Genomic DNA, 16,956 nt, shown 5'->3' on the forward strand with positions numbered 1-16,956 from the left:
TACAAAGGATGCTGACCTGATATATCCCTTGCCCCAGGAAGGGCTAGAAAATAAGCTTCCTGCTGAGCAAGTAGGGACAGAGAGTCTCTCTGGGACAGAGGCCACTGAGGGCCAGAAAGCCCTCTACCAGAAAGCGGTGCTACCAGAGTCTGCCACCCAGAGTCTGACCCCTGGCTGGCACCTGAGTTAGGGAAACTGGATACCTAGAATCCAACTGTCCTCCAGAGTCCACTCTGTGCCAGAGGCTGGAGCCCCTAAGGGGAGGTAGAGAGAAGTGAGCTGGGGAAGGGACAGCAGGAAAGAAAAGGAAGAGGTTAGGGACTCTACTGTTGACCCCATCCCTGCCCATTCCTGAGAAGGAGCCCTACCCTGCATCTGTTCTGGGGGGAGGCTGGCCCCTAGGGACGTAGGCCATATTCATGGGAGTGGCAGCTTTCCCTTGGGACTGGGGTTTGGGACACCATTACAGACACCCACGGGCTCCTTCCATACAATGGCTCCCTCAGACAGGCTGGCCTGGGATGGGCGGCAGCGTAGAGAGAGAGCCTCCCCTCCCACCAGCCCCGTGGAACACTTGCCTTCACCCTGTGGAGGTGTCATGTGTCAGAACCAATAATGCCAGGGTTCCACACCTATTTAGAGCCCTTCAGTGGCCCAGAACCCACTGAGTAGAGGCTCTGTGCCTTAGCAGGGCCTTCAGGGCCTTCCCAGCACTGCCCCCAGCCTCTCCCAGCCTCAGTTCCTGAACACATTGGATGCTTACACTGCCAGGCTCGGTCTATGTTGGTCCCACTTCTTGTAATATCTCCTCTTCCTTCTTCACTTGTCCAATTCATAGGTTGTCCTTCCAGATCACCTTCATATATTCACTACCTTCTCAGGAAGCTATTCTCTGTCTCAGTCCCCTCCTTTACCCCATCCCTGGGGCCTCTGCAGCCTCTCCTCTTGGGCCCCTGCAATCTCTGTTCTTCTCTGGGTTGGTCGCTTATCCCACTGGTAATCAAATTTCCTCCTAAGTGTCTGTCTCCACACCAGACAGTGGCTCCTGGAGGGAGGGGCTATCTGGTTCATCTCCAAAGCCTGCCTCACAGTAAGTGTTCAATAAATGTCTGTCTCCTCCATGTCTGTCTACCGGGCCCCCAGTGGATGCCAATCTTGCTTGGGTAATGAGGAACTCTGGACTTGGAATTGAGAAGCCCTCGTTGCATTCAGCCTCCCTCCACTGCAGCTGCAGAGGCAGCCCAGGCTCTCTCACATCCACAGTGGGCACGCAGGGAACCCGGGTGTCAGTGTGGCCCCTGCCCGGCCTGCTTCCCTGTGGTGTGGTACAGATTGGGGGTAGGAAAGGGAAGAGTCCCTTACCTTATACCACTTAGAGCAGTGTAAGGGACTCCACTGCAGAGGCCCAGACTCCCCAGCCTGATTAATCATGAGTGCCTGAAGAGCATTGTTTATCTCTGTTCTCCACCTCTGCTTTTTCAGTAGGGAAAAGATTTGAGTAACCCCTAAACTCTCTCTTGTATTAACCCTAGAGGGGCCAGACCAAGGTTTTTTTTTTTTTTTTTTTTTTTTGACAGAGTCTTGCTCTGTTGCCCACTCTGGAGTGCAGTAGCAAGATCTCGTCTCACTGCAACCTCCACCTTCTGGGTTCAAGAGATCCTCCTGCCTCAGCCTCCTGAGTAGCTGGGACTACAGGAGCACTGCCACCATGCCGAACTAATTTTATCTTATTTTATTTTATTTATTTATTTTATTTTTAGTAGAGACAGGGTTTCCCTATGTTGGCCTAGCTGGTCTCCAGTTCCTGACCTCAAGTGATCCACCCAACCCGGCCTCCTAAAGTGCTGGGATTACAGGCCTAAGCCACCGCGCCCGGCCCAGACCAGGATTTTTAAGGGCCACTTATTCCTTGGGAGACACTCTAAAGTAACATCATGTATGAGGGTGCGGGTTCTCCCACCCCCAGGTCCCACAGCTGTGCCTATCAGGGCAGAACACATGGTGCCTTTCCAGGGTCACGTCCAAGGACCTGGCACCGTAACAGTGCTAGGGTCAGCGCCAGGACTGTGCGACTCCCTTCCCCAAGTCTTGGCCCCACCTCGGGCCGAGGGTCCAGGACCCCCCGACGCCCTGCTCCTGGTCCCCGGGGCCCTGGGCCTGCGGCAGGTGAGGGCGGGGCCTCCGTGGGCAGGGCCTCTGTGGGCGGAGCTCCGCGAAACCTGCCCTGCCGCCGGGGATTGTCTGCCAGAGCCTGCGAGCGCCAGCCTAGATCGCAGCCCAGACCTATGGCCGGGTCTCCCAGCCGCGCCGCGGGCCGGCGACTGCAGCTTCCCCTGCTGTGCCTCTTCCTCCAGGGCGCCACTGCCGTTCTCTTTGCTGTCTTTGTCCGCTACAACCACAAAACCGACGCTGCCCTCTGGCACCGGGGCAACCACAGTAACGCGGACAATGAATTTTACTTTCGCTACCCAAGTGAGTGCGGGGTGAGGGCGCGCGGGAAGCAAAGAACTCAAGCTTTGCAAAGACCCTCCGGCGTTTTGGGAGGGAGCATTTGGGTGCCCCCATTTAGCTGGGCAGCCATCTCGCTCTGAGGTGGAGAGGCTCTGGGTTTAAAATCTCACCCTTTCACTAGTGCCTGCTATGATCCAGGGTACCGTGCTGGTACATATACATTATCTCACTTAGTCTATGAGATAGACAAAGGTGGGGAAACTGAGGCTTGGTTAAGTGGCTGATTCAGGGTCACATAGTCACAAGTGGGGGAGTTGGGATTGGAAGCCAGATCTAGAGCCCCAGCTTTAACCATCCCCTTGTCCCACTCTCAATTGGCCTAGTTGGGCTTTGCTGGGCTGTTGGAGACTGCCTTTCCTAGGGGCTCCACCCTGAGCATGGGAAAGAGAATCCTGCTGGGCAAGGAAGGTAAGAGTGGGGTTGCGAGAGGTCATAATGGCAGGTGTTAGGTATGAATCGCCCACACATGTAGGCAGCCAAGACCAGTTGGGATCAGGCATTTCTTCCCCAGTCCCTCAAAGCTGGTCCTTTCAGAGACAAAGAGAAAATGAGGCAACTGGCCAGTCGTGGTGGCTCACACCTGTAATCCCAGCATTTTGGGAGGCTGAGGCAGGTAGATCATCTGAGGTCAGGAGTTTAAGGCCAGTCTGGCCAACATGGTGAAATCCCCATCTCTACTAAAAACACAAAAATTTAGCCGGGTGTGGTGGTGGGCACCTGTAGTCCCAGCTACTTGGGAGGCTGAGGCAGGAGAATCTCTTGAATTCGGGAGATGGAGGTTGCAGTGAGTCAGGATCATGCCACTGCACTTCAGCATGGGTGACAGAGCCAGACTCCATCTCGAAAACAAAACAAAACAAACAAAAAATTAGCCGGGCGTGGTGGTGGGCGCCTGCAATCGTGGCTACTTGGAAGGCTGAGGCAGGAGAATCACTTGAACCAGGGAAGTGCAGGTTGCGAGGTTGCAGTGAGCCGAGATTGCACCACTGCACTCCAGCCTGGGCGACAACAGAATGAAACTCTGTCTCAAAAAAAAAAGAAAGAAAGAAAGAAAGAAAGACAAAAAGAAAGAAAATGAGGCACCCTCTACCTGCTAATCACAGAGCAGCAGCCCCCAGACTTGGCAGGAAGCATGGTAGGGTCATTAGCCCATTTCACAGAGGGGGAAGCTGAGTCTCAGAGGGGTTGTGAGTTGTTCACTATCACCCATCAGGTGAGTGGCAGAGCTGGAACTAGAACTCAGGCATCCTAAGCTTTTTGCCCAAGTCACCTGCCTGCTGACAAGTTTCGATAGAGAGAGAGTTAACCTCCCACCCCCACCCTTGGCCCCATGGGAATAGAGCCTCTCCTTCGAAGGTTGGGGACCCTGTCTTGCAATTTAGACCCTAGGCAGCTGGGACCAAGAGCACCAGATCTCCCAGAATTTATCACAAGTGCTTGGGCAGGTCATCTCCAAGCCTCAGTTTTTCCCATCTGAGCAAGGGGAAAAAGGATGCCTCAGTTTAAAGGAGATACATTCAAACAAGGCCTAGAGCGTGAGAATCTCCTATTAAAAATTTCCAGCTGTCATTACCCTACTTCCTTTTTCTCTCCTTTTTTTTTTTTTTTTTTTGAGACAGAGTCTTACTCTGTTGCCCAGGCTGGAGTGCAATGGCACGATCCCGGTTCACTGCAACCTTCACCTCCCAGATTCAAGCAAATCACCCTCCTCAGCCTCCTGAGAAGCTGGGATTACAGGTGCCCATCAAAACGCCTAGCTAAGTTTTGTATTTTTAGTAGAGACAAGGTTTTGCCATGTTGGCCAGGCTGGTCTTGAACTCCTGACCTCAGGTGATCCACCCGCCTTGGCCTCCCAAGTGCTGGGATTACAGGCATGAGCCACCGCACCTGGCCCTATTACCCTACTTTCTGTATGCAGAGCTGATGGCAGGCTATCCCCACCTCACCCTGGTCTAGACCCAACAAAATGAAGCTCAAAACACTGCGGATATAGAGGGTGAGGTGGAAACTTGGACTTGGGCATGAAACACCAGACCCCCCATCCACCCTAGGCAGAAGGGGCTACAGCTCCTCCCTCCCCATATTTCATCCACAGTCCTGGCTAGAAAAGAAGGATAAAGAGTTGGGAGGGAGCAGTCCAGAGTCTGACAGAAGTAAGCTGTTGTGTAAGGGTCTGACCTGGCTGCTTGCCGTGAACCCCTGACTTGCTTCTCCTCGAAGCCCTCCTTATTACAAAGCCTTCCCTGGAGTCCAGCCTCTTGCCCCTGTGCTGCAATGGTAGGCTCTCCTCAGACATACAGTATTTCATCTCTGAATTGCAATAAGGGAGATATAACAGGTGGGATTCCTACTTCTTTTTTTGCCCTAGGTTTCCATTCCTGTGGACTTGGATACTGTTGTGGGGGAAGGTTCGAAAGGAGGGAGGTGCAAGGTCCCTAGAGCCTGGGGCTTTGATGAGCCGGGTCCTCATCTGTCCCTGTGCCCAGGGGAAGGGGTCAGGGCCAGAGGGAGGTGTAGCCACTGCCCTTTGATTCGGGAGATGAAAGGGAGTTGTGCGGCTGTTGCTGAGCTCCAGGACCGGCCAATGCCAAGACATGGCTAGTCTGAGGGTCCGTCTGTTTTCTCTGCTGGAAGGACCCTGAGAGCCCATCTGGTTCACCCACTCAGATGTTGAGAGTGAGCCAGAGAGGTCATGTGACCTGGCCAAGTCACACAGCAAGTTACAGAAGAGCCAGGCTAGAACTAGGTCTCTTGATTCCCCATCTGTGTCCTTCCCCCTACACTACAAGCCTCTTCTTCCTGAAAGCAAGTGGTGGAAAAATAACAAAGAAGGGGAAAGAGCCAGGGCTAAAGGGCCACAGAAGCAAACATGAGAAAGCGTTCTGAAAAAACATGGACAGGTTCTTATTTTTATACGTCTCACAGACCTTACTTGCAGAGAGAGGGATTTAGGATAGATGGAATCAGGATCTTCCTGGAAGAGATGGGGGATGAAGGATGTGACCAGGACCAGAATGGCTTTTGATCTCTTCTAGGAGAGAGAACACAGCCCTACTGTCCCCTAGAGGCAGGTGGGATGAATGGTGGGGAAGTTGGGGTAGATGGCCCCCTCAGCTCCCCCTGCTTCTTCTTGCTTATCATATTTAATATCCATACTTTACAGATGAGAAAACAGGCTCAGAGGCTTGCCCAAGGTCATAGGATCAGAAGGAGGCAGGGAGTCCTGGAATTAACTGATTGATTGAAACAGGGTCTCACTCTGTCACCCAGGCTGGAGTGCAGTGGCACGATCACGGTTCACTGTAGCTTCCACCTCCCAGGCTCAAGCAATGCTCCTGCCTCAGCCTCCTAAAGTGCTTGGATTACAGGCATGAGACACCAGGCCTGGCCAGACCTAGAATTTAAATCAAGCTCTGCTAGATGCCAAAGCCCCAGCTTTAACAGCTTTCTTCTCCCATAATCTTGTCTGGTCCAGGATTTATCTAGCTGGATTGCAGAGAGGCAGTAAGAGAAGGAGGGAGAGTAATAGGTGGCTTTGGAGAGCTTTATCTTCTCTCCAGTCAAAGATGCTTGGGGCTGGGCACTGTGGTTCATGCTGTTATCCCAACACTTTGGGAAGCCGAGGTGAGAGGACTGCTTGAAGCCAGGAATTTGAGACCAGCCTGGGCAACAAACAAAGTGAGACCTCTTCTCCATGAAAAATAAAATTAGCCCAATGTGGTAATAAGCACCTGTAGTCCTAGCTACTCTGGAGGCTGAGGAGGGAAAAATGCTTGAGCCCAGGAGGTTGAGGCTGCAGTGAGTTGTAATGGCACCACCGCACTCAAGCCTGGACAACAGAGCAAGATTCTGTCTCAAAAAAATTAAAAAGTGCATGGGTTTGGTGGAGGTGGGGTGGGGTGGGCATCAGACTCCGTCCCACCCGCACAGGCATCCTCTAAAGGGGATGTTGAGAGGTTGCCTTATCTTTTTCCTCCACCTCCAACTGGAACAGCCCCTCACCTCTCAGAGCCCAAAAAGAATTTCTCATTGTGGAATGTTCCCAGAGAAGGAGATTTCTTGATGTTTAGACTCCAGTTGAAAGGTCAGAGCCTTGAGTTTTGATTCTCAACAAACCTGGGGTGGGAGATGTAAACACTTACACCACAGAAGTTCTGGACTGGTTTTGGCATGTAATGGTCAGGAGCCCTTCGACCTAGCACCCTTCCTTATCTTGCTGTCCTTGAGCACTAGAATAGACATGGATTCTCTTTACTTTTTGCACAAGGAGAAAAGCAGCCAGCGGTGAGGCTAAAAGAACTTAGGGTGCGGGCTGAGTTTTAAGTGATGCTTTCCCTCCCTTTTTTTCCCCATCATCTCAAATGTTTATCATTTATTTGCGTTGGGAACATTCAGTACCCTCCTCCTGTTTGAAATGATAGAATATATTATTGTTAACTGTAGTCACTCTACAGTGCTATAAGGTCCTCAACTCCTAGGCTGGTTAGGACCGGGGTTGCACAGCAGGAGGCGAGTGAATATCACTGCCTGAGCTCTGTCTCCCGTTAGATCATGGTGGCATTAGATTCTTATAGGAGTGCAAACCCTATTGCGAACTGTGCATGTGAGGGATCTCGGTTGTGCACTCCTTATGAGAATCTAATGCCTGATGATCTGAGATGGAACAGTATCAATCCGAAACCATCTCCCACCCCCCAACCATTTGCGGAAAAATTACCTTCCAGGAAACTGGTCCTGGATTCCAAAAAGGTTGGGGATCACTGGGTATAGATCACTAGATCTATACCTTATTCCTTCTATCTTAGATATAATTGGCTGTAATTTTGTATCCTTTAACAATCTCTCCCTATTCCCCCTTCCCCCTACTCTTCTGTCTTTATTATCCTTTGTTCTACTTTTTACTTCTAAGAGAGCAACTTTTTTTTAACTTCCACATATGAGTGAGAACATGCAGTGTTTAGCTTTCCATTCCTGACTTATTTCACTTATAAAGTCCTCCAGTTCCATTCGTGTTGCCAGGAATGACAGGATTCCATTTTTTTTTTTTGAGATGGAGTACGCTCTTGTTGCCCAGGCTGGAGTGCAATGGCACGATCTCGGCTCACTGCAATCTCTGCCTCCCAGGTTCAAGTGATTCTTCTGCCTCAGCCTCCTGAGTAACTGGGATTACAGGTGCCCGCCACTACACCTGGCTAATTTTGTATTTTTAGTAGAAATGGGGTTTCTCCACGTTGGTCAGGCTGGTCTCGAACTCCCGAACTCAGGTCTGCCTGCCTCGGCCTCCCAAAGTGCTGGAATTACAGGCATGAGCCACCTCGCCTAGCCAGAATTCCATTCTTTTTTGTGGCTGAATAGTATCCCACGGTGTATATATACCACATTTTCTTTATCCATTCATCTGTTACTGTTTTAGGATCTGGATGATTTGGGGAGTGGGTAGGTCTGGAGAAGCAGTGCAGGGTTGGTAGCTGCAGACCTCTCTAATTTCTTTTTTTTTTTGGAGACACAGCTTCGCTCTTGTTGCCCAGGCTGGAGTGCAATGGCACTATCTTGGCTCACTGTAACTTATACCTCCTGGGTCAAGCGATTCTATTGTCTCAGCCTTCCTAGTAGCTGGGATTGCAGGTGTGAACAACCACACCTGGCTAATTTTTATATTTTTAGTAGAGGTGGGGTTTCGCCATGTTGGCCAGGCTGGTCTTGAACTCTTGACCTCAGGTGATCCACCCACCTCAGCCTCCCAAAGCGCTGGGATTACAGGCGTGAGCCACTGCGCCCGGCCTCAGACCTCTAATTTCAGCACGTATCCAGCCCTCTTCCAGGGCCTTGCTAACTCATTTCTTATCTGCCCATGCATATGACACACACACACACACAAAGCATAAAATCATACTTCTCTCAAAGTTATTGATCGCATTCTAAAGTTCAGTAATTGAGCCAGGTGTGGTGGCTCATGCCTGCAATCCCAGCTACTCTTGAGGCTGAGGTGAGAGGATTGCTTGAGGCTAGGAGTTTGAGAGCAGCCTGGGCAGTAACATAGCGAGACTGACATCTCTACAAAAATAAATAAAGTTCAACAATTATTTTCTGACTTGTCGGTGCCTCATCAGATTCCACCAAAAAAAGGGGAGCATAATTTTTTTTCTTTTCTTTTTTTTTTTGACATGGAATCCGCTCTGTTGACAGGCTGGAGTGCAATGGCGCTATCCTGGCTCACTGCAACCTCCGCCTCCTTGGTGCAAGTGATTCTCCTGTCTCAGCCTCCCGAGTAGCTGGGACTACAGGCACATGCCACCATGCCCAGCTAATTTTTGTATTTTTAGTAGACATGGGGTTTCACCATGTTGGCTAGGATGGTCTCGATCTCTTGACCTTGTGATCTGCCCGCCTAGGCCTCCCAAAGTGCTGGGATTACGGGCGTTAGCCACCGTGCCCGGCTTGTTTTCTTTACGATCAACCTCTTTCTACAAGAGACTTGAAGTCATTTACAACCAAAACATGTGTATAAGAAAAGCAAAGGAGAGAAGCAGAACATAAATAATGAACCACATACGGGGCCTACAGTTGTCCAGTTGCGATTCCAGTGGAACTCTGAGCTCCAGGCAGCCAAGGAAGCCTCATACATGCAGTTCTTTGACTCTTCCATGCCTGCCTTCCTTGCTCTGTGAGAGTATGGGCTATGGCTAACTTGATGACAGTTAATTCCCAGAGCCTGGTCCATGGTGCGCAGCACCTTGGCTGCCTGAAGGTGGGAAAGCAGACCGGTTCCTGGGGAAAGTGACATTTCTTAGCACTAAGTTCTAAGGGAAATTTTTCACAGCCGGGTGCAGTGGCTGATGCCTGTCATCTGAACAATTTGGGAGGCTGAGGCAGGTGGATCACTTGAGATTAGGAGTTTGAGACCAGCCTGGCCAACATGGTTAAGCCCCGCTTCTATGAAAAATACAAAAATTAGCCAGGCAGAGTGGTGCATGCCTGTAATCCCAGCTACTGGAGAGGCTGAGGCACTAGAATCGCTTGAACCCAGGAGGCGGAAGTCGAAGTGAGCTGAGTCACACCACTGCACTCCAGCCTGGGTGACAGAGTGAGACTGTCTAAAAAAAAGAAAGAAAATTTTTACATGAAGCTATAAAATTGGGGTTTAGGGTGATAATAGCCCATTTCTCAATAACATATTTACAACAAATGCAATAACAGTGCTCATGACATGCTTTCTCTGGTGTTTCTTGATTAAAGTAAAAAATATAGCATGGTATTACTATGTACATAGACCCAAGACAAAAGAAAACAGGACCAGATGGTTGGACTGAACATGATCAGACTAGGTTGATTCAAACCTTATTTACAAGTTTACAAATAGATGGGAGGGGGGCAGTTACAGAACAAGCTAATAACTAAAGCAAAGTATTTGCATTTACCTCATACCTCATTTTCTTTCTTTTTTTAGACGGAGTCTCACTCTGTTGTACAGGCTAGAGTGCAGTGTCGCGATCTTGGCTCACTGCAAGCTCTGCCTCCTGGAGTAGCTGGGACTACAGGCGCCCACCACCACGCCCGCTAATTTTTTGTATTTTTAGTAGAGACGGGGTTTCACCGTGTTAGCCAGGATGGTCTCGATCTCCTGACCTCATGATCTGCCCACCCCAGCCTCCCAAAGTGCTAGGATTACAGGCGTGAGCCCTGCACCCGGCCGACCTCATTTTCAATATTACTGTATGTTATTATTTGTTAGAGATGGGGTCTCACTCTGTAACCCAGGCTGGAGTGCAGTGATGTGATCATAGCTCACTGTAGCCTCAGACTCCTGAGCCCAGGCGATCCTTCTGCTTCAGCCTCCTGAGTAGCTATAGGCGCTTGCCACCATGCCAAGTTGATTATTATTATTGTTTTATATAAATGGGCCCGCCAAAATGCCTAGCTAAGTTTTGTAGTTTAGTAGAGACGGGGTTTCACCGCGTTAGCCAGGATGGTCTCGATCTCCTGACCTCGTGATCCACCCGCTTTGGCCTCCCAAAGTGCTGGGATTACAGGCGTGAGCCACCGTGCCCGGCCCCAAAATTTTTAAAAAAGTAACTGGGCACAGTGGGCCTCACCTGTAGTCCCAGCGTCTTAGGAGGCCAAGGTGGGAGGATTGGCTGAGTACAGGAGTTTGAGGCTGCAATGAGCTATGATCATGCCACTGCACTCTTCCCTGGGTGACAGAACGAGACATCTAGTAATAATAATAACTTAAAAATCCTCAAAAGGAAGAGGTATAGTCTCTGAAGTATGAGGGATGGAGGGTAGATGTGAAGAAGGACTTCCTAGCAGAGAGGAAATGTTGAAAAGAAGTCTGTAGTGGGGAGAATTTTGAGCATGGAGAAAAGCAGCAGAAAAGAGCACAGGTTGGACTTCCAGCCAGTCTGTTGTAAGAGACCCAGGGATAAGGCAAATGAATAGAGCAGAAGGCTTTACTCCCTTGCTCTGACATGAGGACAGCAGGGATGTTGGGGTCCCACTGCTCCAAGCTGGCCAGCTCTGTGCAGGTGGCTCAGAGCTGGGAGCCCCTGATATGCCTGGGGAGTTTTATAGGCTCGGCTCAAGGCAGCCCTGGCTGGTGAGAGCCAGGGGCACTGGCAGAGTAGCTGACTGAATTATGGGCTACGGCTAGAGCAGCCCCCAAGTGCCCCACCTGTCCCTGTCCACTGCAGGCTTCCAGGATGTGCATGCCATGGTCTTCGTGGGCTTTGGCTTCCTCATGGTCTTCCTGCAGCGTTACGGCTTCAGCAGCGTGGGCTTCACCTTCCTCCTGGCCGCCTTTGCCCTGCAGTGGTCCACACTGGTCCAGGGTTTTCTCCACTCCTTCCACAGTGGACACATCCATGTTGGCGTGGAGAGGTGGGCAGCCACCGCCTACCCAGCTCCCCCAGGTTCACTCGGGGGGCCCCTGCCCATGGGCCCCAGATCTAGCCCTGCCCTTCCAGTCTGCTTCCTGACTCATGATTCTGGGTGTCACTTGGTTTCTCTAGGTGTCCTGCCTGTCCTTATTGCCTGATTTCCTCTCCCATCCTTGACCCTCACACTCAGCCTCACCTCCTCATTCTTTAGGGCCCTTGTTCCCCAAGAGCTGTGAGAAGGGTAGACAGCTCTGGTTCCTCCACCTAGTGTGGCTTTTGTCAGCCGAGTCACAGAACCTCCTTGAGACTCGATTTCCTCATCTACAAACAGGGCCAGGTGATCCCTTCCAACTCCAGGGAGGAGCCTGACCTCCTTGTCTTTTCTCCAGAACTCCATTCCCACCCCACCCACCAAGTCATGCTGCCCTGGCTTCATGCCAGGCGGGAGCCCAGAGGTCAGCCTCCCTCACCCCTCTTGTGCTCCCTCTTCTGCCCCATCCCCAGCATGATCAACGCTGACTTTTGTGCGGGGGCCGTGCTCATCTCCCTTGGTGCCGTCCTGGGCAAGACTGGGCCTGCACAGCTGCTGCTCATGGCCCTGCTGGAAGTGGTGCTGTTTGGCATCAATGAGTTTGTGCTCCTTCATCTCCTGGGGGTGAGAGTCGGGGGAGGGATGGAGTGGGGGGTGGGGGGTGGTCAAGGTCAGCCTCTGAGCCAGGAGCGTGGGGGCGGGGGCAGGGTGCCGCCTCTCCACCTCACCACACCTCCCCAGGTGAGAGATGCCGGAGGCTCCATGACTATCCACACCTTCGGTGCCTACTTTGGGCTGGTCCTTTCGCGGGTTCTGTACAGGCCCCAGCTGGAGAAGAGCAAGCACCGCCAGGGCTCCGTCTACCATTCAGACCTTTTCGCCATGATTGGTGAGGCCTGCGAGGTGCAGTAGCAGGGCAGGGGGCTGGTCTGGAGGCCTCTGATCCTGGCTAGAGGCGACTGTCTCTCGTGGTGCTGACTGCAGTCCTGGGGTTGTGCCTGGGCACTCACTTCCCATTTGGATTCTGCTGTGAGAGCTCTGGAATCTGCACTTATCATTCTCAACAGTTTTATGATAAGTTCTTAGAATTCAGCCCTGGGGAATGCATATGCCCTGGGTCCTTTCTAAATCCACCTCCATCCCTACTTAAAACCTTCCAGGGCTCCCACCAGCCACAGGTTAGAAAGTGGCCTCCTCAGCTGCCATGTCAGCCCCTCCTCCTCCCTCCTCACTGGCTCAGGCTCCAGCCAGACTCAGCTTTTGCCTGCCCTTGCCTCCAGGCCTTTGCGTGTCTGGTTCCCGACAAACAGGCAGTCTCTGCAGGCCCCTGGTGCTGCCTTACCCCTCCTGAGGATATTTCTTCCTGGGAGATTCCTGATGCCTGGAAGCCCCTGCACTCTCAGGCAGGGATAAGGAGAGGAAGGGTCTTGGGTCACCCCAGGGACCCATAGGAGCTAGGAGCCCTGTCACCACCACCTGCTTCTTCTTTTTTTATTTTATTTTATTTTTTGAGACGGAGTCTTGCTCTGTTGCCCAGGCTGGAGTGCAGTGGTGCAATCTCAGCTCACCGCAACTTCTGCCTACTGGGTTCAAGCAATTCTCCTGCCTCAGCCTCCTGAGTAGCTGGGATTACAGGCGTGTGTCACCACACCTGGCTAATTTTTTATATTTTTGGTAGAGACAGGGTTTCACCATGTTGGCCAGGCTGGTCTCGAACTCCTGACCTCAGGTGATCCACCCTCCTCGGCCTCCCAAAGGGCTGGGATTACAGGCGTGAGCCACCGCGCCCGGCCACCACCACCTGCTTCTAAGCATGCGCCTCCACCTTGGCTTCTGTTCCTCTATTTTCATAACTGCAGACAGAAGGCAAATCCGTATTTTTAATTTTTTTCATAGAAGGTATTGAATAGGGACTGAAGTGCCTATTCCTGTATGAAACAGAGAGGCTGGCTTAGGATTGCTCAGCACTGCTGGGTCAGAGTACAGAGAACCCCAGGGCAGCTGAGGCCTCCTTGCCCTTTGAGACCCAGATAAGTTTGCCTTGAATTCCAAAGGCTTCCCCAAGATTTCCAGGTGTTCCCAGGAGACTTGCATTCTCAGTTCTCTGCCTCCCAGTTCCTGGATTTTAGTGTCACCCAGACAGGAATGAGGCCCCTTCTTGGATTCTCCCACAAACGCTCCACCTACAGGATGCAAATATGAGCGTGGGAGATTTTACTCAAGATTGCGGGGCTGCTGGGAGAAGCCACACCCAGCAGACTACTCAGGACTGAGGGGCGGTCCCTAAGCCTCCCACCTCGCTGGCTTACACCACAGGATCCCCAGCCTTCTCCCTCACCTTGTCCTTTGGGTCCTTCTATCTCTCCCTCCAGGACGGGCCTGGGAACCTCATGCAGGAAGGCAGGGTAAATGGGCTCCCAGTTCTTTCCCAAAATGCACAGGCCCAGCCCATTCAGTACTCAGAAAACAGAGGCCTCTCCCAAACACTGAAGGGTCCACCCTCTCTAGGAGAGGTTGAGGTTATCATTGTTTTCCTGATATGTGTATCAAGCACCCAGCATAGTCCCCAACATGCAATGGCCTTTGCCTTTTTTCCTTTCCTTTCTTTTTTTTGTTTTTGTTTTTTTTTGAGATGGAGTCTTGCTCTGTCTCCCAGGCTGGAGTGCAGTGCGTCATCTCGGCTCACTGCAACCTCTGCCTCCCAGGTTCAAGCAATTCTTTTGCCTCAGCCTCCTGAGTAGCTGGGATGACAGGCATGTGCCACCACACCCGGCTAATTTTTGTATTTTTAGTAGAGACGGGGTTTCACCATGTTGGTCAGGCTGGTCTTGAACCCCTGACCTTGTGATTCACCCGCCTCGAGCCTCCTAAAGTGCTGGGATTATAGGAGTGAGCCACCGTGCTCGGCCTTCTTTTCCTTTTTTGATACTTAAAAAATGCCAATGTTCCAGCCAGATGCAGTACTCTGGACACTATACTCCAGCTTAGGCTGGAGTATAGTGGCACGATCTCAGCTCACTGCAACCTCTGCCTCCCAGGCTCAAGCGAGCCTCCTGCCTCAGCCCCCCAAGTAGCTGGAACTACAGGCATGTGCTACCATGCCCGGCTAATTCTTTTGTATTTTTGGTAGAGATGGGGTTTCACTATGTTGTCCAGGCTGGTCTCAAACTCCTGAGCTCAAGTGATCTGCCCGCCTCGGCCTCCCAAAGTGCTGGGACTACAGGCTTGAGCCACTGTGCCCAGCCCAAGGTGGTATTATTATCAATCCCACTGAACAGATGAGGAAACTGAGGCTGCTGAGGGTAGGTGACTTGCCTGCAGTTATACAACTTGTACCTTGCGTGGGAGCCACTTCCTTCTTCTCACTGCCTGTCCACCATCTAGGGACCATCTTCCTGTGGATCTTCTGGCCTAGCTTCAACTCTGCACTCACAGCGCTGGGGGCTGGGCAGCATCGGACGGCCCTCAACACATACTACTCCCTGGCTGCCAGCACCCTCGGCACCTTTGCCTTGTCAGCCCTTGTGGGGGAAGACGGGAGGCTTGACATGGTATGGGGAAGAGGACTTCAGAGAGGCAGAGGGGGTGGCCTGGGTAGGGGAGGAGAGGTCTGAGACCCTCAGGAAAGATTCCCCCGGGGAATAGATAAGGGCACAGGCATAGGGGCTCCATCTGTGCTGGTGGCTGTGGGGTCAGAATGGGAGGAGATATGATAGCAGGAGAGTGAGAGGCTAGATGGCAGAGGGACTTTCAGAAGCAGTAGGTGTCACTGTGGTGGGAAGGGTTGGGTTGCTGTGGGTGTGGTGATCTGAAAGGGCCTCCGACACCTTGCCCTTCCCTTAGGTTCACATCCAAAATGCAGCGCTGGCCGGAGGGGTTGTGGTGGGGACCTCGAGTGAGATGATGCTGACACCCTTTGGGGCTCTGGCAGCTGGCTTCTTGGCTGGGACTGTCTCCACGCTGGGGTACAAGTTCTTTACGGTACAGATGCCTCTTGGGGCCTGGGCAGAACATGGAGTCTTTGGTGCCTTTCCTCCCGCCTCTCCAACAGGATGAGGTGGTGGGGAGTGGGCACAGGAGACTCATGATCTGTCCTGCCCTCCAGCCCATCCTTGAATCAAAATTCAAAGTCCAAGACACATGTGGAGTCCACAACCTCCATGGGATGCCGGGGGTCCTGGGGGCCCTCCTGGGGGTCCTTGTGGCTGGGCTTGCTACCCATGAAGCTTATGGAGATGGGTGAGTTTCCTCCCAGCCCGCACTGCAGTCACCATCCCTCTGGAACGACGTCTGCCATTCTCTTTCTTTGTGTGTGACCAAGAAAAAAGAATTCATTCATTCATTCCTCCATATTCTGGGAGCAAAGGAAATTAGAGTTAACAAAACCAATCTAGAAACTGCCCTCCTGGTCCTCAATCAAGTGCAGCAGAAGGTCATGGACAAATGACTTCAAGAGTGTTACTTGTTACTGAAGGGTCAATAAGAGTTAATAACCCTTAGGATCTATTTTTGCACATCAAGGGTGGGCAAGAGCAATCCACAAATGGAGTCTTGAAAGGTGCCTAGGTGTCTGCTGGCCTACGAGGGTGGGAAAGTGTTCCAGGCTGTGGGCCTGGCTTAATCAGTGGCCTGGAGGTGAGACTCAGCCTGGCATGCACCCTTGAGACCCTCTTGGCCACTTCGCATCCTCCAGTGCGAGTTTCAGTGCCATGGGTAGCCCTGGCTCCGTGCTGCATCCCTCTCTCCCCCTACCACTGCCTTTCCACCGTCTGGTCTCCCTGCAGCCTGGAGAGTGTGTTTCCACTCATAGCTGAGGGCCAGCGCAGTGCCACGTCACAGGCCATGCTCCAGCTCTTCGGGCTGTTTGTCACACTGATGTTTGCCTCTGTGGGTGGGGGCCTCGGAGGTGAGTAACCTTGGATTTTCCAGAGGAAGGGGTGTGGGATCCTATACCCCTGACATGAATTCATTCAATCATAGATATTTATGGAGCATCTACTTTGTGCCATGAAGTAGGGATTGGGTTGTGGGTTAAGGGGTCACCAACGTCCTGCAGGCACAGAGGTGCATGCAGTTGCTTGCTCCTTTCTGGTGCCAAGGGCGGCTGGGGAGTCGGCGAGGGGTGAGCGAGGCCCTCTGGTAATTACGGGTCTGTGCTTGCCTGTGCTGCTCCCTCTGCCCACTAGAGGGAAGCCCAACCTCAGGCTGAAGCCTAGGAGAGGCTGGCTGTGCCATGTGGGGCAGGGACAGGGACAGGGAGGGGAGGAGACGGCCTGCCACCTCCAAATCCCAGTGCAAAAACCTTTCACAGAGGCACACTGCCCATGGCCCTGGGTCAGGCAGTCCCTCTTCATGTTTGGCCTTAGTCTTTTTGGCCTTCAAAAATAAAACCTGATTCAGCATCCCCTGCCTTCTGCTCTTACCTGGAAATTTGCTTCCTTCCCTCCCTCCCTCCTTCCCTCCTTTCCTCCCTCCCTTCCTTCCTTCCTTTTTCTTCTTTCCTTTCTTTTTCTTTTTTTTGATGGAACCTTGCTCTGT

The 16,956-nt window shown here is 52.0% G+C and overlaps 1 protein-coding gene across 3 annotated transcripts in view; it reads left to right on the forward strand.

Annotated features, from left to right (window-relative positions):
• The first annotated feature begins 2,223 nt into the window (after positions 1–2,223).
• The window catches only part of RHBG (Rh family, B glycoprotein), a 16,852-nt gene continuing 2,119 nt past the window's right edge, over positions 2,224–16,956 (forward strand). The window contains exons 1-10 of one of the 3 annotated variants that reach the window (XM_011992778.1): positions 2,449–2,472; positions 5,386–5,390; positions 7,568–7,635; positions 11,202–11,388; positions 11,892–12,042; positions 12,160–12,307; positions 14,803–14,969; positions 15,262–15,399; positions 15,524–15,657; positions 16,203–16,324. In XM_011992778.1, the coding sequence (XP_011848168.1) occupies positions 2,449–2,472; positions 5,386–5,390; positions 7,568–7,635; positions 11,202–11,388; positions 11,892–12,042; positions 12,160–12,307; positions 14,803–14,969; positions 15,262–15,399; positions 15,524–15,657; positions 16,203–16,324 (1,144 nt within the window). Of the gene's footprint in view, positions 2,473–5,385; positions 5,391–7,561; positions 7,684–11,201; positions 11,389–11,891; positions 12,043–12,159; positions 12,308–14,802; positions 14,970–15,261; positions 15,400–15,523; positions 15,658–16,202; positions 16,325–16,956 lie in introns of all 3 variants that reach the window. The other 2 variants (XM_011992779.1, XM_011992777.1) reach the window with 2 other exon arrangements.

The sequence above is a fragment of the Mandrillus leucophaeus genome, unplaced genomic scaffold (genome assembly GCF_000951045.1).
Source record: "Mandrillus leucophaeus isolate KB7577 unplaced genomic scaffold, Mleu.le_1.0 Scaffold418, whole genome shotgun sequence".
Classification (NCBI taxonomy): domain Eukaryota; kingdom Metazoa; phylum Chordata; class Mammalia; order Primates; family Cercopithecidae; genus Mandrillus; species Mandrillus leucophaeus.